This window comes from Curcuma longa, chromosome 11 (genome assembly GCF_044706935.1).
Source record: "Curcuma longa cultivar G26 ecotype Majalengka, Jawa Barat chromosome 11, ITB_CL_G26_1.1, whole genome shotgun sequence".
Classification (NCBI taxonomy): Eukaryota; Viridiplantae; Streptophyta; class Magnoliopsida; order Zingiberales; family Zingiberaceae; genus Curcuma; species Curcuma longa.
This window is the reverse complement of record NC_133871.1, coordinates 12,548,300-12,571,042: the sequence shown is the minus strand read 5'-3', so window position 1 is coordinate 12,571,042 and position 22,743 is coordinate 12,548,300. Positions and strand designations below refer to the sequence as shown.

General features: G+C 41.8%; 4 protein-coding genes and 1 pseudogene across 4 annotated transcripts; 3 read left to right on the top strand and 2 right to left on the bottom strand.

The window, feature by feature from the left end:
- The first annotated feature begins 842 nt into the window (after positions 1 to 842).
- LOC141842172 (uncharacterized) lies at positions 843 to 4,786 on the top strand. Its single transcript, XM_074730397.1, has 2 exons — positions 843 to 876; positions 3,834 to 4,786. The coding sequence occupies exons 1-2, from the start codon at positions 843 to 845 to the stop codon at positions 4,784 to 4,786; spliced, it is 987 nt and encodes a 328-aa protein (XP_074586498.1).
- On the top strand, positions 904 to 1,916 carry LOC141839475 (E3 ubiquitin-protein ligase ATL31-like; annotated as a pseudogene).
- Positions 4,787 to 5,858: 1,072 nt separating the features above from the next.
- On the bottom strand, positions 5,859 to 7,293 carry LOC141841536 (aspartyl protease 25-like). Its single transcript, XM_074729705.1, has one exon. It carries the CDS (start codon positions 7,270 to 7,272, stop codon positions 6,001 to 6,003), a length of 1,272 nt encoding a protein of 423 aa, XP_074585806.1. The 5' UTR covers positions 7,273 to 7,293; the 3' UTR covers positions 5,859 to 6,000.
- A 3,324-nt stretch (positions 7,294 to 10,617) lies between these two features.
- On the top strand, positions 10,618 to 16,989 carry LOC141839129 (ubiquitin carboxyl-terminal hydrolase 17-like). Its single transcript, XM_074726798.1, is given in 12 exon segments — positions 10,618 to 10,895; positions 11,705 to 11,759; positions 11,761 to 12,792; positions 12,895 to 12,983; positions 13,989 to 14,074; positions 14,166 to 14,328; positions 14,604 to 14,724; positions 14,822 to 14,979; positions 15,526 to 15,610; positions 15,710 to 15,922; positions 16,029 to 16,090; positions 16,168 to 16,989. Coding segments are annotated over 12 exon segments (3,009 nt in total). The 3' UTR covers positions 16,835 to 16,989.
- Positions 16,990 to 18,723: 1,734 nt separating this feature from the next.
- LOC141839124 (uncharacterized) lies at positions 18,724 to 21,526 on the bottom strand. The gene is made up of 6 exons (XM_074726792.1): positions 21,497 to 21,526; positions 20,707 to 20,942; positions 20,380 to 20,638; positions 19,371 to 19,550; positions 19,128 to 19,283; positions 18,724 to 18,897 (listed from the first exon to the last, which is right to left on the bottom strand). Exons 1-6 carry the CDS (start codon positions 21,524 to 21,526, stop codon positions 18,724 to 18,726), a joined length of 1,035 nt encoding a protein of 344 aa, XP_074582893.1.
- Between the last annotated feature and the right edge of the window lie 1,217 nt (positions 21,527 to 22,743).

The window sequence follows — 22,743 nt, the reverse complement described above, 5'->3', positions numbered from 1 at the left end:
CATTCCCCTGTCTCTTCCAAACCAGCTTCCAGCAGAGCCCTGTGCTGACCCACTAGACCCGACCACGGCCGGGTCCAGCCCGGATCCAGCCCGGACCCCGCCCGGGTCAACGGGTCGAGTGACCCGTTGACCCAGTTAACCGGGCCGAACCGGAACCGGCCCGACAGGATACCGGGCTGGTTCCGGTTCAATAGGTTTGAAATCGACGGTCCGCCGGTTCAAAAATTTAACTTCAGTCGACTGGATACGTCTCATCAGTCGACTGGATATGCCTCATCAGTCGACTAGATTTAACTTCAGTCGATTGATGAGAAAAAATCTGTCAACTGGATTTTGAATTCTGACAAGAATCAAGTGTGATTTCAGCAATTCAATAGTCGTTTTCTTGATTTGATTAAATCAGTCGACTAGGATGGTAAAATTTTCAAAGTGCACTTTTTAAATAAATTTTAAATTTTAAATTTTAAATTTTTTAATATAATAATCTTGAATCGTCGCGAACCGTGAACCGGCGATTCCGAACCATGAATCGTAACCGTCTTGGATGGTTAAGGTTAAGGATCGACCTACCATGAACCGTCGAATCGACGATTCCGAACCGTCGGTTTTGAACCGTGGTCGGGTCTATGACCCACCCTCCCGCAGATTAAATCATTCATAAAGGCGGTACTTGCTCGCCTGACTGCCTGTACGCTGTCCTACGAAACATAGGGAATCAACCAAGGCTCCCTCCTTGAGTTTGACTTTGACCTGGCATCATGCACCACGCCACTACCTCTCTTATAAAATCTTTGTGTTTTTTATTTTTCTCTTTACTTCTCGGCCTCTGATCGGTTTCAGCAATGTCGCCGGCGATCCACCGCCATCTTCCACCTGCGGCGCTCTTGCTGTTCCTGCTCTTCGATGGCGCCGCCGCCCAGTCCTCTTCCAACATTCCCTACAACGGTAACTTGTACGGCGACTATAACATCCGCGTCAACCCCGCCATCGTCGCCCTCGTCATCGCCTTTATCTGCGGCTTCTTCTGCCTGAGCTTCTTCTCTGTCTACCTCCATCAGTGCGGAGGCAGATCCTCCAGGTCCCTCCCCTCCTCTGCAGGTGCCGCCGCCGCCGCCACAGCTGCCCCTGGCGGAGGCGCCTGGCGTCTCGGGCTCGACCCGGCCGTGCTTGACTCTTTCCCCACAATGTCCTACTTGGAGGCGAAGGCTCACCGGAAGGGGAAGGGCGGCGCGCTCGAGTGCGCCGTCTGCCTCTCCGAGTTCGGGTGCGACGACACGCTCCGCCTCCTCAACCCCTGTTTCCACGTCTTCCACGTTGATTGCATCGACACCTGGCTCGATACCCACGTCACCTGTCCGGTTTGCCGGGCAAACCTGGCAGCGCTGGAGATCGAAGCCGGCGAGTCTCCACCGGCGAGGCCGGTGGTGGAGGAGGAACTGGACTTGGAGGCCGGTCGATGTCATCCTATCGAGTACCGGAGATGGCACTCGACGGGCCACGAGGGGGGAGAAGTGGACCGACACCGGTTGCATCTGCCGGAGCACGTGAGAAGGGAGATATTCTCGGCGGCAGCCGTGGAGCTCCGGCGGGCGTCGAGTGTGGCAGAGATGCGGCCTCCGATGACAAGGGAAGGGAGCGGAAGGAGGGGAGGAGGGCGGAGCGAGCGGTGGGGATTCCTACTGCGGTCGTTCTCGGGTCGGCGGAGACCGGACGCGACGCCGGCGGAGGGGGGCGGCAAACGGGTCTTCCCTTCACCGGAAGCTCCATTCGACCTCGGAGCCGGAGGGATGAAAGTCAAAAGTTGAAGCGAATCCGCAAAGGAGGGAGAAGCGGAGGCGGAGCCATCCTCCGGATCGGGTTTAAAAAATGATAAGTGTCGTAACTCCGTATCAGGAAATGGGGTTCGAATTTTTTAAACCGGCCGGACATAAAACATTTATATTATTTGAAGTTGACAATCTATTTACAAGGCAAATGTTCAAGTCAATATCATCTTTCTTAAAAAATATTTATACAATTCTCATCTCCATCCTAATAATATTATCTATTAGATCCGCATCCGCATTAGGCTTAGAAATTGGTACCTGAATAATGGGTTTGAGTAGTTGGGTCAACTAATGAAGATAGCAATGGAAGCTATAATGAAATAAATTTTACTTCTCGGAATATGATTGAGTTGATTACTGAGTTGACTCTCCTAAGACATAACTAAGTTAGTTACGATGGAACAGAATTGTAGAAAAGGACAAGGATTCGAATCTCGAATATCAAAAACCAAGACAATACCCTCCTTCTTCGATTTACTTCCTCAGAGATAATTGTGAAGACGACCGTGTGGAGTACTAGGATGACAAATTTCACCTTTTATAGAAGAATAGTTGACTACTGCAGAACAGACTTACTGCAATTGACAAGAATTGAATCTTGACAAAATTGAAACAATACCCTCCTTCAATACCTCCTCATAAATAATTATGAGATATTAGAGTGACGGATGGAGTACCTCCTCATAAATAATTATGAGATATTGGAGTTACGAATTCCATCCGATCCTATGATACACATAATGAACAAATTTTCATATGAAATAATATAAAATATTTTCCATATTTATTTTATTTAGAGGTGATAATTGTAAGGGAAGTCTACGTATAATATATTATTGTTAAGATTCTCTTCATACAGCTGTATTCTATATTTCAAGTAGATGTTTGCTGTGATTATAATAAAAAAAGGGTTATTTGGTAAAGTTGACATCCAAATTTTGTATTACGAATAAATAAATAAAACAAAGACAAAGTTTTAGTTTTCTCCATACTTTAATTACCTTTTCAGAAACGCCCTCTACTTTTGTTATTTTCACTTAATAGAGCCTAAGAGGAAAACCTCTAACACTGCAAACCTCTAGTTCCCTTTTGTACACATAAATTTTCACAAACCAAGACTATAATCCATGTTAGAAATTTCATTTAAACTAGAAATTTATTGTTCTACTACATAATATCTTTAATATTCTTACATGAATTTAACTCTTTATTCTTTAATAAAAACACTCTAAATCTAGTTTAGTAGATCAAATTAACTGCTATATTTTGGATGACAAACTGTTGGACAAATTAGGAGGGAGGGTTATCCTAATTCCAGGATTAGTTAGATATCTAAGAAGAGTTTAGAGACGTGGATTATTGAAAAAAATAATAATTTATAAACACATTCCCCCAAAATAGACTAAAGAATTAAACACAAGTTTTGTTTTGCCCAGCCTACAAATTCCAAGGATTACCATAATTCTAGGCCTTTTCCCTAAATCCTCTCCTCTAAATCTAATTCCACCCTAATTACCATTCTCCTATATTTTCCTATTACTAAAATTATCGACACTAATAATTCCATTCCAAGCATTTAAAAAGCTCATAAGCCATCTCCCCCATTCCCAAACACACACAAAATTAATTAATTATTTAATAAATTTTTGTGTTCTAATTACCGACTCCACAATGCTCCAATCACGATAAGTCTCTGGGGAAGAATACTTACCTCGGATGCACCGTAGATGTCTTTACTGTCAGCATCTCCACCGTCCATTTTCGCATGATCACCATGGAATCAGAGCTACCGACAAACCTGATGCTCCTCTGTCTCCGATCTCCAAGCAAGGTTGTTGCTCTCGTGGGTGGTAATCACACCGCTGCCCGCTTTTCCACCCGCTAGCGCTCAACTCTTTCTGACAATTGCATCCGGTAACTCCCGGTAAGCTTCTTCGCCCACCGCTCCAGATCGCCGGTGAAGAGAAATGTCTGCAATCAAGAAGGTGAGTGGCGTCCGACGCATCCGCGCCGCCGTTCATCTCGGATCTGACTACCTCGTGATCCCCTTGCCGACCCCCCACCTCGTCCGGCTAATCGCACGGTCGGTTCTCCTCGCCGCGGCCGTCTTCTCCTTGACCTGGATCCGCACCGCATTCCTTCGCTACGGCGACGAAGACCGCACCATCGATGCCGGCGCTAGTTTCCCCCCGAACTTCATAGACCTCCTGGGACGTCGAGGCCTGCTTCGATCGGAGGACAATGATTTCTTCCTCCGCGATCCGATTGCAGAAGCGGCGACCTCTGCCGACGATTTCGAACGCGCCGACCTCGCGGCCTCCGCCTCCATGGTGGCTACGCAAAAGAACTCCGATGTCAATTTAGGGCGCAGGCTGCGGCGGCTTCTGGCCGTTCCTGTGGCGAAGAAGGAGGCGCTGAACAAGCTGGAAGAAGTTTTGTTGGAGCCTCCGGGTCCGGGACGACGGGGATGGAAGAGAAAGGCGCGGTACCTGCCGGATCTCACCGGCGACTCGCTGGACGAGTACCCGCGGCGGGTGTTCGTGGAGGTGGTCCCGACCGGCGGGGTCGGCAGCGGCGCGGCGTGGTTCGAGCGTAACTACCCGATGAAGGGGCGCGCCTTCGAGGTCATCCGCGTAGAGGTGGACGAGGAGGAGGAGGAGTTGCCGGCGGAAATAGAGTCGGAGGGAGGAAGGCCGTCGCTGGCGGAGTGGCTGGAAGGGAACGTCAAGGAGGAAGAGTACGTGGTGGTGAAGGCGGAGGCGGCGTCTGTGGAGGAGGTGGTGGCGGAGGGGGTGATCGGGCTGGTGGACGAGCTGTTCTTGGAGTGCGACCACCAGATGGGGGAGGGCGAGGAGAACGAGAGGAGGAAAGGTGGCCGTCGAGCATACTGGGAGTGCCTGGCGCTCTACGGCAAACTGAGGGACGCTGGCGTGGCGGTTCACCAGTGGTGGAGCTTCTAAATCTAGAAAAAAAAAAAGGGAGGAGGTTGATATTTTTGCTTTATTATTTATTTATTTTATTAAATTATTTGGCGTTTTAAGATATTTTAAGTTAATTTTTTTATTTGTTTGTATTTTTTATAATTGTATAAATAAAAGTTTTGTTAAGTTCATCCCATTTAAATTCCAAACAGAAAGACTATGCTGCGTGCCAGTTTCTTACAAGCCCATGCGCGACAGCGGGATCATTATCCATCACGCATGATCACGAGATCTAACCGTCCAAAAGTGGGAATGCATAGTGCTCCCTCGCACCGACCCGCCACTGCCACCTCGCCGTCCGGCCACCGGATCAGGCTCGGTCGACGAGCCGATCGGCACCGGATTCCGATCAGATTGTGGTCGGAATCCGCCGAATTCGGTCGAAAATCGACGAACCCAGCACGCGGCCACTATGGGCTAAATCGCAGCCGATTTTTGATCAAATCGCGATCGATTTCCGACCAAATCGCGGCCGGAGATCGGCCGAGGAAGGAACGCCGGCCGCCGGCGGTCCTTCCTCAGCCGGTCTCCGATCGCGATTTGGCCGAAAATCGGCCACGATTTGGCCCACAGTGGCCGGGTCTGTGATTCAGCGATTTCAAGCCGAATTCGGTCGGAATTCGGCCGGATTTCGGCCACTATCCGGCCAAAATCCGGTGCCGAATGGTGCGCCAGCGAGTGGGCCGTCGATCGGGCCCGGGACAGCGGTCTCCGATGGCCGGACGGCGAGGCAGCAGCGGCGGCAGTGGTTGGGGTCGGAGTGTCATGCACGGGTCGCGGATGGGAGTGTCGCGCAGCATAGCATTTCTGTAAATTCCAATATTCCAATTCTGAATTTTATTGTACTTTATATTCCTTCTTCCTTGTGGGTCTCGAGACTGCGGGTCCCGCCTGTTCTTGCAGATGTCGGGCCCAATCTGGTGGATAAACGTTCCAGCTCACTTTACCTTGCATCAGAAACGAACAAGATCGCATCGATTCCCTTGCACATCACACCTCATTCCATCTGTAGAACAGAACAAACAACACAGAAGACGAGCACAGAGACAGGAAGACGAGCACCTCGTGACGCTACAATTAAGCAAAGGAAAGACGACAAGCAACTGGCGATCCCCAAACGAGATCCCATCCCATGCATCACCGGAACATGCACGTGACGAGACCAAATTTTAAAGAGCACCGATCGTAGTTAATCAGTTGCAGAGCTCCCGGGCGAAGCCCACCCGGTTGTTGGCCGCGTCCACCACCACCCTCAGGTTCTGCTGCTGCAAGCTGGCGATCACGTTCACCACCGCGTTCACGTTCGCCGGCGCTGCCGCCATCGCCAGGCACGCCAGCGGCGTCGCGCTGCTGTGGACCAGCGTGTTCTCCACGGGCAGCGCCAGGTCGAGGCCCTCCAGACGCAGCGTCACCGACGGCGGCGTCGCCACCTCGTTCGTGCTGAAGCAGGTGTCGAACCCCCCCAGCGAGGTGTAGCCGCTGGAGGCGTTCGCCTGCCGCCGGAACTCGTCGCGGATCGCCGCGTACGCCGGCGCCACGAACCGCGTGATCACCGTCCCCGTGTCGACCACGGTCCCGGAGCCGGTGGCTGGGTCGAACGCGAACGAGTCGGGCGGCACGGGCACCTGGACACGGCCCACCGTGACGCCGACCAGGTTCACGTAGTACAAGGACGGCCGGTGCGGGTTCTTGAGAAGGGGAGTGAAGCGGGCTTTCTTGGGCTGGCCCAGAGGGCCGAGACGGAGAGAACCGGAGAAGTAGTAAGACTTATAGCTGGGCAAGCAGTAGGAGAACACGCCCTGGTAAAGTTCGCCGGACTGGGAAAGGAGCGACGTAGGCCCGCGACCTAACCCTAACAGTCCCTGCTTTGGGAGATTGGCGGCGTTGCCGTCGACGGCGTTGACGCATCCGAAGACGTAACTGGGGAGGACGTCGGAGGCGAGGTAGAGCGAGTCCTGGACAACGACGGCGGAGAAGGAGGCGTCGCCGCCGTAGGACTGGGTGAAGGCGCAGGGGCCGGCGGCGGCGGGGGCCGCAGCGCAAGACTGGCCCTTGAATTGGGGGCACCAGGAGGAGGAGCAGGTCAGCGAGGCGTAGGTGGAGGAGTTGGCCGGGAGGAATTGGGAAGTGGCGGCGGGGCAGGAGGCGCAGGGGGAGCAGGGGGCCCAGGTGGCGTCGGCGCTGGTGTCGAGGGCGAGGAGGATCTGCTGCGGCGGGAAGCCGAGCTTGGCGCGGAGGACGTAGGAGGAGGACTGGAGGACCTGTTGGCCGGAGGCGATGGGGACGGAGGTGGGCTTGGAAGAGAGGAAGGCGAGGCGGGAGGCGTCGGCAGCGCCGGCGAGTGCGAGGGCGGATTCGAGCGGGGAGGCCGAGTGGCGGTCGGCGGAGTGGAAAAGGCGGAGTTCGGTGGCGTGGGAAGCGGTGGAGAGGTGGACGACGAGGAAGAGGAGGAGAGGAACGGCCATGGCGAGTGAGCTCGCTAGCGGTGACACACTTCCACTGTGCGATAAGGTGATGATAGCTTCTTTTATAGGCATGCAGAGCTCTCTGATCTTGCATAATTTTGCATTAACTTGGTGATGATTGCTGGATTCCAGATTATAATATGCATATACGCGATCTCAAATCTGCTCCAGATTGTCTTTATTAGATCACAATAGCACATTTCTTCTTCCCAACCATCTCATTATGCTCTAAAACTCGCACTGAGCTTATCCCTTTAATATATTTTCGGAACTTTCTGTTGGCACTCTGAGTCTGTTCGAAATGTGGAGAGGAAGAACAGCGGGAGAAGACAAAGGAGTCAGGGTCTGGGGCTACAGACAGGGAGTCACGGGGCTCCTGCAAATATGCTTTTGCAGGAGGTGACTCTGAAGCCATTCTGTTCTGTGCACAGGGATTGGATGCTTCTTCTACTTCAGTCATCCAGACGTATTAGCTCCGTCAATCCTGCATTGCTCCTCATTTAGAATCAGTTAACCTTGTTCTTTTGACTCAACTACTCCATCGATCCTGATATAAGGTATTTTACTCCGATTTACTTTATTATTTTCGCTACTTTATATTATTGGAAGCTCTATGACGACTTAGAGGAACTTCATCGGTAACTCTTGGTGAATCCTATGATATATGTTATTCTCTGTAATAATCGATCAAAGTCGGCTAAGCCACGAGAAGAAAGCAAGGAGAAGATTTTGATGTCTTTGTTGTGCGGGGAGAGGGAATTTCTATCACTGTGTCATTGGGATGAGATTTCTCATACTAGAACGTATTAGAGTCCAAAGTTCCACCATCCATCGTTCTCATTTAAGAGAATAAATAAGAAAATCAAATTTAAATTCTAGTAGAGATAAATATTTTAGAAATCAAAAATAGTATTTTTAAATTTATCCGATAGATGAATAATCTCTCCTACAGCCAGGGGCGGATGTATTAAGGGGCCGGGGAGCCATGGCTCCCCCAGTCCAAGTTGAACCTTTAATGTGTTTAGATTAAACCCTTAGGGTGCGTTTGGTTCAAGTTATGATATATAACCTTGGTTATATGATTACCAGGTAATCACATAACCAAGGTTATGGGGCATAAAACATAACCTAATGTTGTTTGGTTTACTTTATTTATTTGAAGGGAATAAAACATAACCAGTTTTATATTTACTATATTACCCTTCATTCAATTATATTTTAATATAATTCATTAAATTAATATGTATAATTTGTTAATTTTATTTTAATAAAATAATTCATTAAAAATAATTATTTTAATAAAAAATTCATTAAAATAATAAATATAATTTGTTAATTGTATTTTTTAAATTTTTAAATAAATTTATATATATTAATAAAATAATTTATTAAAATAATTATTTTAATAAAATAATTCATTAAATTAATAAATATAATTCCTTAATTTTATATTTTTAAATTTAAAATAAATTTATATTTCTTTTAATAAAATAATTTATTAAAATGATTATTTTAATAAAATAATTTATTAAATTAATAAAGATAATATGATAATTTTATTTTAATAAAATAATTCATTAAAAATAATTATTTTAATAAAATAATTTATTAAATTAATAAAAATAATTTGTTAATTTTATTTTTTTTAAATTTAAAAAATATATTTTTAATAAAATAATTATTTTAATAAAATAATTCATTAAATTAATAAATATAATTCATTAATTTTATTTTTTTAAATTTAAAATAAATTATTTTTTAATTTATAAATATTTAAATTAAAATTTATTGAATTAAATAATTTGATTTTAATTAGATTTTATAGTACCTTTTAATTGACTTAGTTTTAAAATCGAAGGGTAATCATGGAAAAAATTTCGTTAACCTCAGGAATCGTAGAAAACCTTAGGCTGCCAAGGTAATCACATTACCGGATTATAACCCATTTGCTGATGTGGCGGTAATGTTGTATTACTTGGGAATCAATGATAACCTGAACCAAACAAGGTTATCAACGATAACCTTAGACAGATAACCAAGATTATCAATGATAACCCCCAACCAAACACCCCCTTAGGGTTACTGGTTAATAGGTTTTAGGGTTAATGGGTTGTTGATCTATTGGATCCTAAACCAACCCGATAAGCCGATAAGGAAGCCTAGAAATCGCGAGTCTGCCTTCGTTGGGTCCCGATTGCGCCTCCGTCTTCTTCGTGTCTTCGTCGGGCGCGGCGGCAACAACTTCAACTTGGATTGCCGGCGATCTACAAGGTGGCTGAGGACGCCGGTGAGTGAAGGGTGGATTGGGCAGTGTCGGTAACAGGGTCAATTGGCGGCGGCAGTGGCGTGAAGGGCAGATCGTAAGAGTCGAAGAGAAGAAGTAAATCGGGTGAGTTTCAGCCGAATATGTAAGTTTGTACTTAAGTCCTTGATATGTATCTTTGGACAATTCTTTTGTTCAAATGAGTATATCGTTTTCATTATATGACCCCCCAAATATGAAATCCTGGATCCGCCCTTGCCGACAGCGGAGCTTTCAAGACAAAGTAAAGTTTAAATTGCCATCTTCAACAAAATAAAATCAATCAAAGTAGATCTTCAAAGAAAGAGCTCGAGTTGAGTCTTACAAATTGCATCATCTTAAAACAAACACTTGATTTAGGTGTATGTGAAACATGATATTTCATGCACCATTCCATTATTCAAAACATGTGTCTCTTATTTTTTATTTGCAACTTGAATTTTTTTATTAATATTTTGGTCCCTTGAAAGAAAATTGTGTCCCTTCCTTTGATAAACAAAACAAATGTAGGAAGATTAGGGTGGCTAATAATTGAATAAAAAACAAAATTAATTATTAGTTTGCACGGATTCTTATTCTAGGTTTGGTAGATGAAATAGAAATAGTAGAGTGGTTATTAATTGCTTGATTTTATTATGTCTTTTTTTTATATAGAATAATACTCTTTAAAATAAAAAAATATTCTACAAATTAATTAATTAATTAATGCTGATAATACACGATGCCGAGTACCGTTGACTGGATCGTATAAGTCAAACAAAACGCTTGACTCATTTCTTTAATTGAAATAGGTTTTGGTGGTACCACTTTACTTTTAGATATATATATAAATAGTAATTATCGATGGGGTTGTGGTTTTTAAGCTGCCGATTTCGATCTCTCGTCGCCGGTGCTTGAATCCGGAACGGAGTCAGCGTGGAAGTAGGCGCCGGGAGTGAGGGGAGGAAGGAGGTCAGAGGGAATCGGGAGGTGGAAGCTTCAGGGAAGAGCTATCTATGCGCGCGGCGCCGGAGGAGGAGGATCACAGGAAGAGGGGCAGGAGCATGCCCTCCCTAGGGTTCGCCGTTGTTGCGCTCGCCCTTTGCCCGCTCTTGATGCTGCTGGCTCGGCGCAGGTGGCGGCGGGCCGCGGGGAGGCGGGCGGAGGTCATGCGGCTCGCGCTCCTCGCGGCGGAGGAGACTGTGCAGGCGGAGGAGGAGTGTTTGCGTGTGGTCCTTGGGCGCGGTGAAGACGGGGTTGCTGGGCCGAGAGTGGGAGTGTGTGCTGTGTGCTACAGCCCTACCACGATGAGGTGCTCTCGATGCAAAGCCGTGAAATACTGGTTTGTGGTCCTCGATTCTGTCAATTTTGGAAATTATTGGAGTTTTGTGGGATTTTTGCTGAATTATGCTTCCTTATACTGTGGCGATTATGGGATTTATTTTGAACTTTGGGATCTGATCTATCTCTACTTTTATTTGATGTGGCTGCACACAAGGTGTTTAGGGTATTGTGTTTACAATGGAAGACGAAAATATAGCTGTGTGGCTTCACATCGAAGGTGTTGGGGACCTAGTTGTAAAGAGATTAGGATTTCTTATCAAACTCAGGGATATAAATATAGGTAATATATATAAGGATAAAGGGACTACCTTTGGGGATAATGTTAATAATTTTTTCCTCTCAATCAAAGAAAGGTTTTTCTTCTTTCTTGACGCACTGATTACTGATCTGCAAAAGGCAATGAGGTGGCAAAGTCTAGCATCGCTTTATTGTGATTGATTCTACAAGTGGACTTTTGAGAATCATGATACGAATGAGTGGTGCTATAGTGGCCTCAACCCTAACAGATTGTTTGTTTCCTTTGAAACGTGACACATAAAAATCTTGTCATCTCAAATTATTTTCTTGTGGCATATACCTGAATGGATTCAGACTTGAGTCTCATTAACTATACATGTTTAAATTGCTAAGCTCTTTATATACTTCTCTATACTGCTTATGGAATTTACTCCACTACACATTATCAGCTTTTCCTTTTTATTTATTTTAGAACATCTATGCACATAAGCTTCAGCATGTCTTGAATCTTTCTTCCGATCAAAGTCATTTAGCACTTGGCATTTGCTTGTTTCTTCTTTGTAATTGCAGCACAAGAAAATGCCAGATAATTCATTGGAAACAAGGACACAAGTATGGTTGTGGTCCTTCCACAAATTGATGATAGTTTTGGTGCCCAAATTGGTATCACACCATTGAATGGGTTAACAGTTGATGGATCTGATTTGTATAATGATTATCCATACATTGAAGGAAATTACCAGACAGTAGTAATGACATCCAGCAAGAAACTATCATCTAAGTCAAGCTACTCGTCTGAAGCTTTTAGTGATGATGAATTCTTGGACTCATCTGGAGCAGAAAGCGCGTCTGATTCATCTGATTCTTCATCATCGAGCTATTCGGTGTTCTCTGGCCCTGTTAAACCATTAGATGACTTTTCTTCTGCTGTTTGTGCCAGTGTACACCACAAATCTGGAAGTGAAATTGAATCATCTTCTAATGGTTCACATGATACATTGTCTTCTAATGTCTCACATGATAAAGCAAAAACAGCAGTTGAGCGGAAAGTACCTTTATTTGCGGCTAAAGGTGCTGAATATGCCCCTTTAAACTCAAAGCTTACAGATTCTGAAAGCTGTCCAAATCATTCAAGTATAACTCAAAGTGCCACTCTTGTTAATTCAACAGATTCCACAACATTCAAAGAGAGAGAGCACAATATCTTGGATGCCAATTCACATATGACGGTCTCCCACAAGCTTTCTGATGAGGCTATATGCTCTGAAAGAAAGTCAAGAAATGAAATGCTTTCTTTACGATCTTTGTCAGGAGTGGCCCAAACTGTCTATACAAGCTCGACAACTTCTATAAATGAATCAGGTCCTCCTTATAGTTCAAAAAGTCACAGTGTGCAGCTAATTAAGTCTAAAAGTCTGATGTCTGTATCACCAGCATATGTTGAACAAGCATCCCCTGCTGGACACTTCAAATCAGACTATGCATCTAGAAAAGAGGATGACCCTCCTAAAGCTCCTGTGAGATTTCGTCACGATGCAGGATCTCGTTTGAGTGACATTAAAACATCTGTACAAAGAGTTGCTCAGCAGTTAAAGCTTTCAAAGTTCTCAAAGCAACATACATCTAGTTTTGACAATGATTCTTCTAAAAGACCGAAGGTTTGAACTATTATTATTTGTTTTGGCAGTAAATGAAGTTATGGATGGGATCACATTTTTTAGGTATTTTGAGATAGTGACATTTTTCCTTTTGAATTTCAGATGCTTTTCCCATTTGAGTACTTTGTCAAATTGTACAATTTTGACAAAGTGGTTCTACGTCCTAGTGGTCTAATAAACTGCCACAACTGGTAAATATTGTTTGAAAGCATCCTTGTTTAATATTTTTCTGGTGACTATTGTTTGAAAGTATCCTTATTTAATATTTTTTGGTAGCTGTTGTTTGACAGCATCCTAATTTAATATTTTTTGGCTCACAAGGTTGAACATGTCTTTTGAAATTTTGAATCTATTTTCCTCCTCTACATGAGATCCTCGCCAAAATGGTTCTCTTGATATTTTCCATTTTTTTATTCTCATACTTGCCAATAAAGATTGATGATTATTTCATTTAATTATTAGTCATTGACCAGTTATTTACATGATTTTAATATTTGATGATGCTCTTTGTTCTCTCTTCAATTTTGTTGACTAACAATTTAAGTTTGAGATTCCTTATAAGCCTAAGGCTCTTTTTAACTGGAGGGAATGGAGAGGAGAAGAGATGAGAAGGTCTCTTCCTGGCTTCATTGACTGTGCCGAGAGAGCAGAGAGGAGAGGTGGTTGGAAAGAGGATTAATTGACAAAATCACTAAATACACCAAAGTTAGGTATATTATTAGGTAAATTTAATTGAAAACAAAAGGGTATACAAGTGATTTTACTTTTTCCCTCTTCCCTCCCATCTGTCCTCTGTGAGAGGAGTTTAGCATAACAAATCATGCTACAGAATCCAATTCTCTTCCCCACTGTTGGCCAAATCGCTGAGATAAATTGTGGAGCATCCGTACAATCTGCTTCTCCCCTGATGAAAATCTGTGTACTTTTAAATTTCCACTTTTTCACTGTAGGTCTAAGTTCTATTGTGCTTGAAACCTTCTGTAAGCCAGTCTGCTAAGTTTCAGGTTAAGTTCTGAAACTGTTACCTTAAAAATATCACAAAGAGAATAATAATAACTCAATACACGTTGACTCTGTTCAGCTGTAACAAGATGTATCTGTAACAAAGTGCATTATGTATAACACATTTCCTCATTTATTGTACTGTCTTTTTAAGATCTGCTTTAAATACATTCTAAATCATTCCTTTTCTGCAGCTGTTATGTGAATGTTGTGCTCCAGTGTTTGGCTTTTACCACGCCACTTGCTGCTTATCTTCTTGAAGGAGTTCATTCAAAATCATGCATGTGTCATCCACTGGTTACATCATCATTTTTTTTTGCTGTGTGTTGCCCAAGCTTTTCTACTAATGTTTGAAAACTCTTAAATAACAGGCCTCAAGCAAGGATGGTGCTTCACATGTGAACTAGAAAATCTTCTTATGAATGTAGAAGCAGGGAATTCTCCCTTATCTCCAGCTGGCTTACTTTCTCACATACACAAAATTGGTAGTCATCTTGGTCTTGGAAGAGAAGAAGATGCCCATGAATTTTTGAGGTGATATTTCATAAATCATATTTAATGGGAGTTTAGTATTTGAAATTGTTAAGATTTTAAAACTATGAAGCATGTTTAAATGCTACCTTATCCACTCTGAGTGTCTGAGATAGTACGTTATATCTGTAACTGATGCTTGAGAATTGAGAGTAGAAAGTTGTTTTGTTGGCAGGTTGAAAAATATAGGCTCTTATTTTCAGAAAATGGCTATGTATTCATTATTTTGTTACAGTTCATGTGTGTATATCTATATACTCATTTTAGTCCTTTTACAGATATGCCATTGATGCAATGGAATCTGTTTGCCTTAAGGAAGCTGGCTTACACTCTGTTGATGGGTGGACTGAAGAAATTACCTTCATACAACTAACTTTTGGTGGTTACTTACTCTCAAAGGTTTTGATTTTGATGTCTAATTTGTTTTCCAATGCTAAAGTGTTTTCCAGTCATTTTATGATTTAAAATTTTAATTGAAAATTCTTGGAAATTACAGATAGAGTGTCTGAAGTGCCACAATAGATCTGAGTGTTTTGAAAGAATGATGGATCTTACATTAGATATAGAAGGAAATATTGGAACACTTGAAGAAGCTCTTAGAAAATTTATGATGACTGAGGTTTTGGACGGAGAGAATAAATATCAATGCCCATGGTGAGTGTTATACAAGCACTTGATAATTAACCATGTTAGACTGTTATACCTTCAGAGTTATCATTCCCACATGTTATATAGGCGGAACACTTATCTGGAGTGGGAAAATCTTTATAAAGCTTGTTGTCTTAAAGCATAAATTGATTGAATTTCTGTTGTTAAAAAAGTAGCTATTTTCTCATCTTTCTGAGAAATGGAAAATTATCTGATTCAAAATTTCCTGTCAATGATCATCCTTGTGTAAAACCTGAACCCTAATTGATTTTTTTTTATAAAACCTGGACTCTAATCACTTCATGATAAAATTTCAAGTTTGTTATCTTTACTTGGTGAATCTATTATCATTTTCAAGAAGCAATACACATTTATATGGTATTGTGAGCATCTAAGATGATGGAATGTTTAGATGTGCTATTCCCAAGCATCGTGCCTGTCTTTTAGTTCACCCTTCGAGTGACGTAACCATCCTAAGAATGAGCTTTTTACTGATTATTGTTAGTCATGAATTGATCCATTGTGATTGTAAACTTGTTTACGCCCCCTCAGGTGCAAAACATATGAGCGAGCGAAAAAGAAATTGGCAATAGTTGATGCCCCTAATATCCTTACGATTGCCTTGAAACGGTTTCAGGTAATTCTTGCGAGAAACAATGATGGTGTATAATTTGTTTTTCCTTCAATATAGTAATGCAATTGGTTTGTTTACATGTATCCATCTATCCTGTTACAGTCTGGTAAATTTGGTAAGCTCAATAAAGCTGTTCGTTTTCCTGAATACCTGGATTTAGCTCCTTATATGCGCGGAACAACTGACAAATCTTTGGTGTACAAGCTTTATTCTGTGGTGGTTCATTTGGATGTTATGAATGCTGCTTTTTCTGGCCACTATGTGTGTTATGTGAAGAATATACAAGGGAAATGGTTTAAGACGGATGATGCTGTGGTAAGTTTGATTGGTTTAATATATAATCCTCCCCTTTTTGCTCTAAGATCTCGATAAACCAAATCAAACACTGTATTTATTAACATGGAAACCTGATCACGTGCAGGTAAAACCCGTGGAGCTTGAACAAGTCATGTCTAAAAATGCATACATGCTTTTATATGCAAGGTAAATGTTTAGATAGCCATGTGCTTTTTTTTTTTCACAATGCGATTTTAGTTATTCAAACGTTTTTCGCATGATAGATGTTCACCACATTGTCCAAGCTTGATAAGTCGAACCTTGTCCATAGACCAAGTATCGATTAAGAGGAGCAAGTCAAGAGAAGCTTGTTCTTCCGGTTATGACACAGAAGAAACAAGTTATAACCCCATAACCACAACGCCAAATCAACACCATGATGAACCAAATCAGATGAATGATTATGGTTTCAGCCTTAAACCTTGTAATCCCGTCCCCGGAATGTTTCATTTCTCAGACAGAGATTCTTCGTGTGACAGTTCTTCCCTATTCAGCTTCTCAGATGAGGCTTCCTGCAGCACAGAGAGCACGCGAAACTCAACAAGCACTGAAGAGTTCTCAGACTTCATATTTGGGAACTTGGATCAACAAACTTGGCAGAGTCCTTCAAGATTCTCCGATTTCTCGGACAGCAGTGGAGGCTCCCCCTTGTACTCGACCGACTCATATGCAGCTGCAAATCGGAATGTAGATAGTGTTGCAGCTGATAGGATTCAGGATGATGGGAGAGAGCAGTGCCTGGATGATGGAGCATCTTCTTTTTTGTATTCCCACACCATTAATCATAGTAAACTAACAGGATGTAGGAGTAGAGAGACTGATGGGATTATCCCAACTAAACTAAGAAGCTCTACCCTTTGGGGAAGAACATCTGATTCTTCATATCGATAGATAAATCTCAGCTGTATATGTGTAGTTAGAGTAGGTTGTATTAATCTATTATAATTTTGCAAAAGGAAATGAATGGTCACTGTGGAAATTGGTCTATTCCTTCCTCTGTATACCTTGTCAAAATAAGGAGGGACAAAAAAAATTCATTTCATGAAAATTCTTGATCTTGTATGTGTCTCCACTGTTTGTTTATGAAATCAGACAGTTTATTATTCTTTTCATGATCCAAAATAATCAAACTAACACATCAATTGATTCTAAAAGTGACCGATTCGATCCGGTTCAATGTTATAAAATTTTTAAACTATGAGATTTGAACCGTCATTGCTTAGAGAGTTTATCCCAACTCTTGCCATCATACCATAATCCCAGTATGGCATTGGAAATTAATTTGCAATCAAAGATCATAAAATTTTCAATTTAAGTAGTAACAAATATATGAATCTCAAAATGTTAAAAAATTTGAGTTTATGTGGTGCAAGCTATGACTAAAAAATCAATGAACTTTAATTTTTTTTTTAAGTTTACTCTTCAAGATTGAACTTCAAGTTTACAAATCTTTAAGTTTACTCATGCTGAAGCTTAAATTTCTCTAAAAAATATGAACATTGCTAGCTTGCTTTTTGGACTGAAAAGGTTAGAAAGTTATATGAGAAAAAGAAATACAATTTTTTTTTAAAAAAAAAAAAAGATCTGTAGGTTGCAATGATCCATCTTTAACGAGGACTAACTGTGTGCAAGAAGTCTGCTCTGTGTTTCTTGTGTCTTAATCTCTTGAGCCTCTTGATAGAAAATCTGCTGAAACAAAATGGCGATTTGTGTAGCTGAGCAGCATACATATTCTGTAAATGTTACGATAAATGTAGTGAAAAAAAAACTTTTGACTAAATTTTACGAGACACTTCGCTGACTCTTTAGCGATAGAACAAGGAGATTGTGAATCATGAATCCAAAGCTAATTCCCTTGTACTAGAAAGGGGAGGAACTTCCCAATTCCAAACAAAGTTTAGAGGGCTATAACAGACCTGATCAAGACAGTATTAGTATTACTAGGAACGAGATTGGGCAATGTGCCGACAATTTGAATCCTACTGGGGAAGATGCTGTTCAAGAATGTATCTCGCAAACTCAATATTATTGAAGGGGTGCCAAAACCGTCAAATTTCGAATGGTTCTAAGTAGTTATCTTGGAAACAACAGTTAGTTAATACTGTTTAAACTGAAAAGACATTCCCTTGATACTTGACCTCCTCATCTACCCCTTTTGTACCAGTGCTAGATACTAACAGTTGGACACTGACATTTCAAGCAATACTTACATTTCTCTTGATCACATGTAAAATATTTTGGAACCTGTGATGCTCCTACCATCCCAGCTCTAAGGTATGGAAAGATGTCTTTGAATTGGGAGGATAGGAACAACACAACTTGGAGACTTCTCCACTGTCTGCCAGGATTTTGTTAAACATCGTTCGGGTCATAATCTCGTTTCCTCCTATTTGCAAGGGAAATCTTTTAAAACAAGACTCACAAGAGAAGCTAAAATGGCACAGGAGATCAAGTAACCTATACTCTCACAAACTCACAGGAGAAGCTATTAAAACAAGGCTGACTATCGATACTGTATTCTGTTGATCCCCCTTTGTTTTTGAAACCTTGTTTTGGTGCCAAGGGATCATTGTCGACATAGTAAGTAGTTTTAACTTGCAATAAAATGTTTTGGCTGCTTGGGGTCAGTACATGTTAGAAAGTTCTATGATTTTTGTTTACTAAAATAATAAGCAATTAATCCGTTCAGCGAAATAATTTGAAATAAATAATTCTCTACCTTGGCATGATCGTGTCTGTGGAAAACCCAGCTAACAGGAATGCGTGCAGAGGCAAGATGTCTATGAATCATAATCAGCTTTCAAGAAGCTCTCATACTCTGTTCCTTTGAGACTGGCATAAATTTCATCCCAGTTTTCGATCAAATTGGGTAGTGGTCTTGTGTGTATCTTAACGTGCCGACTAACTAGTTTTCTCTGAGGTACTCTGAGGAACTCCAGGACGTCCATCATCTTCTGGGGAAGAAAATAGCGAAAGGATGTAAGAGGGCATTGCATTTTAACAACAAAAGCTTTGCTATCGAACTTCACCCTCGAGCATTCTTATTATCAGAAATTACTCACCCTGAGAGTTCCATTTATAAATAAATTACTAACTTCATTATTGCGCATAATAAATGAGAACCCGAGTTATGATTGAATAACTTTTCATTTATATGAGAGTTCAATGGGCAAGCTGAACTCACAGTGCTATTTTGCAAAAGATCCTCATAGTACAGAACAATGTGGCGGATGTTGTTGAAGTGCTCCAAGGCATTACTCGCAAACTTTTCGGCATTTTTAAGATTTGAGATTAACTCGGAGGTATTGATCCTTGGCTTGTACATTGCGAGAATGTTGGCCTGAATGTTGTTAACAAGTGTGACATAAAATTTGGGAGATCGTAATAGGAGCCTTGGAATGTACATAGTATGACAAGAGAGACTAACCTCATTTTCAGAATGTACATGAGCTTTGTGTGTTCCATTTAGTTGCTTAGTACTGCGATCATGATCATTTGCGAGCTGTGAAACTAAACGACGAAGTAAGTTCCTTCTAAATAGGAATATTACAGAGACACCTCTTTCCCTGAAATATTGGATAACTTTTATGCAATTGTCCATAAGACCCTGAAATAGTCCCAGATAATGGATGTGAGAATCATATTGTTGCAGTAAGATCAGGCGGGAATTCAAGAATTATCGATCACATTTAACAAGGCAAGAAAAAAAGACTAGTAACATCAGGAAATTATGCTTAACTAATAACTTTAAGCTTAAACTAGTCAACTTACATGAAGAAGAAGTGAATTATATTACTCTTGCAAGAAATTAGTTAAACCAATAGTAGGTGAGAAAACAATTATCTGCAGATGCTACGACTTTGTACAATATGATCAGCGTTTCCTCACATTTTGCTATCAAAGGTCTTGTAACTTGTGGATCCCTGAAGAGATTGGAGTTCTTATCTCAAGTTTCGCCTCCTTTGTCTGTTTTATTGCTTTTGCCTCCCTCTTTTACATGTGCCCATGCATTATACATGAACCTCATACATTATTCATGCACCTCCTTCTCTCGCCTTGGCAAATCACAGAACCATACCTTATGTGCAGCATTAAAAGTATGAACACATAGCAACAATTTGTTTCGATTCAGCCAGAGTATCCATCCATACAAATCCCATCCTAACTCAAATCAAAATAGGAGTTCAAGAAACTCTCCTCAATTGCATCCAAATTGAAAGGAGATCACTTTGCCATCATTTCAAACCAAAAATACTCAAGAAGCACACAATTCTTTGCGATTGACGAGTAAAACATTTTATTAGATGCTCCTTTCTCATGCAACAGGGAAATAAATGTCAAGTATAGCAAACTTATAAACTTTCAATAGGGCATATTAAGCTGAAGAACTATTCAATATTCAGGATGATTAACCAAAAAGAAGTCGACAGATTTACCTGATTAAGCATCCACTTGAAGCCAACAGCTGCAGTGCATTCATTTTTCGAAGCACTACTAAACCAATCGAGATTATACACTTTGTCCAATGCCCTTATGATTGTAGATACGTTAGTCCTCCTTTCTTTGGGAGAGAAGATCTCCCCATTAGAACTAATGTTAACATGACTATTTAAGAGAGTCTCGAACCACCCACTTCCAGACCTCTGCATCGACACGATAGAAAAAAAATGAACTGGTGTACATGCACATTCCTCCCTGATAAGACAATGACTGGTTACAAAAAAATGGATGAAAGAAAGCCAAGAAAACAAATTGCCAGATACCTGTTATAAGTGACCGGTGATGGATAGTGCAAATACGGGATTTCTTGATGTGATACAGAAGAATTCTTGCAAGGTGGTTTGATTATATCAAATTTCAACATTCTGGGTCTGCTTTGCATTCTTATCTGCTTTGTACATACCGAGCAAATATAGATGCCACATATCGTCACAGTAGCTAACACAAACATCTTCAATGCAATGTGTGATTTCTTTGGTGCCTTGACTACAAGTGTATCCTGCAAGAAATTTCACACTTGTTATTCTCTCTTCTTCTTCTTCTTCTAATTATTACTACAAATGAATACAGAAACCAGAGCAAGTGATAGCAGAAAAGGAGAGGGAGATTCAATACCCCAAACCTTTTTACCTGGATAAAGAAAAGAGAAAGAGGGAACGGGGTTGAGAAGAAAGAAAAATGAAGAGATTACCCTCTTGTTCCTCTTGCACTGCCTCATGAACCTCACCTTCTTTCCTCCTGGATTTTTACCAAGATAAACCAGGGATAATCTTACCCTAGAGAAGATTTGGGTGTTCGAGAGGGCAGACAAATAAGATGGGAAGCCAGCACTCATACTCTCGTAGCAGTTTCTGTTTCATATAACATCGAGCACTATGTTCGTAGCTCAAATGAATGGAGCCATTTGCAGCCAATGAAATACTCAATGCTCGATCGAACAACGCAACGCAGAGAAGAGTAAAATATAGGAGCAAGATTCAAACTCTTTTTTGCTCATTCAAAACAGAAGGAAACTACAAAAAAAAAAAAAAAACAAGAAGAAAGAGAAATGACCTTGTTGAACAAGCACCGCTCCTCCACCATCTTGTCCTTTTTTCCGCAACCTATTCCTCGATTCTTGTATGAACTAGGAGCTCTCCTCTCCCTCTTCCTTTTTTCTTTTATCAAAGAACCTCTTTTTTTGTTCTTCGTAATAATGCGAGCTTTTTAGCAGGCGAGAGGAAGCGGAGGATCAACAGCTTCAGTCGCTTCGACCTCTTCCTGGCTCATCAAGACCGCGTGAGCAAACATCATTGCTTATAGACGGCACAAGGCGCTCCCTTTCGCCCTTAACAAAATCCCCTTTTTGTTCGAAACAGGAAAACTGCATTTATTCCTTCTTCTCAAAATGTCACTAGCTGCCATTGCTTTCCTCTGTCGTCGTCGACGACCAATCCGTTCCTCTCTTTCCCCTCCGACTTCTGCGTGCGCGTCGAGCAGCACACCTGGCGCCGGGGGAGACAAGGGGCGTCCAAAATAGCCCAGACAAATCTGCTACGCCTACACTGAGACGAAGAAGCAAGCATCAGCAATTTACGCAGAGGATCCAAAAAAGCATAAAAATTGCAACTTTTTTTTCTAATTGAAAACTCCCAACTTTATCACGCGGTACTGATTGATTCATGCTAAAATAAAATAATGAAAAGCTTCAATGGTTCCCTTTCATTTAAATTTGAAAAATCTTCCACTAGCAATGGATCAGTCAGTATATTCAAACGGTTGCTACAGATCAAACGTAGCATCACTTTGTAGAATTGCTTTTGGAAAGAAGTCCAAAATTATAGTTAGATGGCTGACAAAGACACCGTCGCTCATAATTTCGATCATAATTTAAGAAAGTGTGTGGGGCTTCTCGAGTGATTTCTCAGTCAACTGAACTTAAACATAAAATTGAAATATGACATTCATTGTTGCTATAGATATATAGGAAACAACTCTTTTATGTTATGATATTTATTTTCTAAAAATAAGTTATCTATTAGATATACCAGAGAAATGATATCCTGTGCGATCCGTGTTACGCGATCCGTGCGCGACATTCGTGACCCATCGTCGCTGCCGCCACTCTCGCCGCGCCGTCCGACTACCGTCGACCGCCGCCTCGGACGCGATTGACGCGCCGCTCGCCAGTGCTCTATCCGGTGTCGGATTTCGCCCGAATAGTGGCCGAAATTCGACATAATTTGAACAGAAACAGTGAAATCATGCGGTTGGCAGTGGCGCGTCCAACCAAATTCGCTATTTTCGATCAAATCAGATTC

Bases quoted from the DNA above. Each gene is read 5' to 3' on its own strand.
- LOC141842172 (XM_074730397.1), top strand. From the start codon at position 843: ATGTCGCCGGCGATCCACCGCCATCTTCCACCTG. The intron at 877-3,833 runs CGGCGCTCTTGC...TCCGACGCATCC, and splicing joins CCACCGCCATCTTCCACCTG to GCGCCGCCGTTCATCTCGGA.
- LOC141841536 (XM_074729705.1), bottom strand. From the start codon at position 7,272: ATGGCCGTTCCTCTCCTCCTCTTCCTCGTCGTCCACCTCTCCACCGCT.
- LOC141839124 (XM_074726792.1), bottom strand. From the start codon at position 21,526: ATGGTGGAGGAGCGGTGCTTGTTCAACAAG. The intron at 20,639-20,706 runs GTATCTGGCAAT...TTGTCTTATCAG, and splicing joins TCACCGGTCACTTATAACAG to GGAGGAATGTGCATGTACAC. The intron at 19,284-19,370 runs GTTAGTCTCTCT...AACAACATTCAG, and splicing joins ATGTACATTCTGAAAATGAG to GCCAACATTCTCGCAATGTA.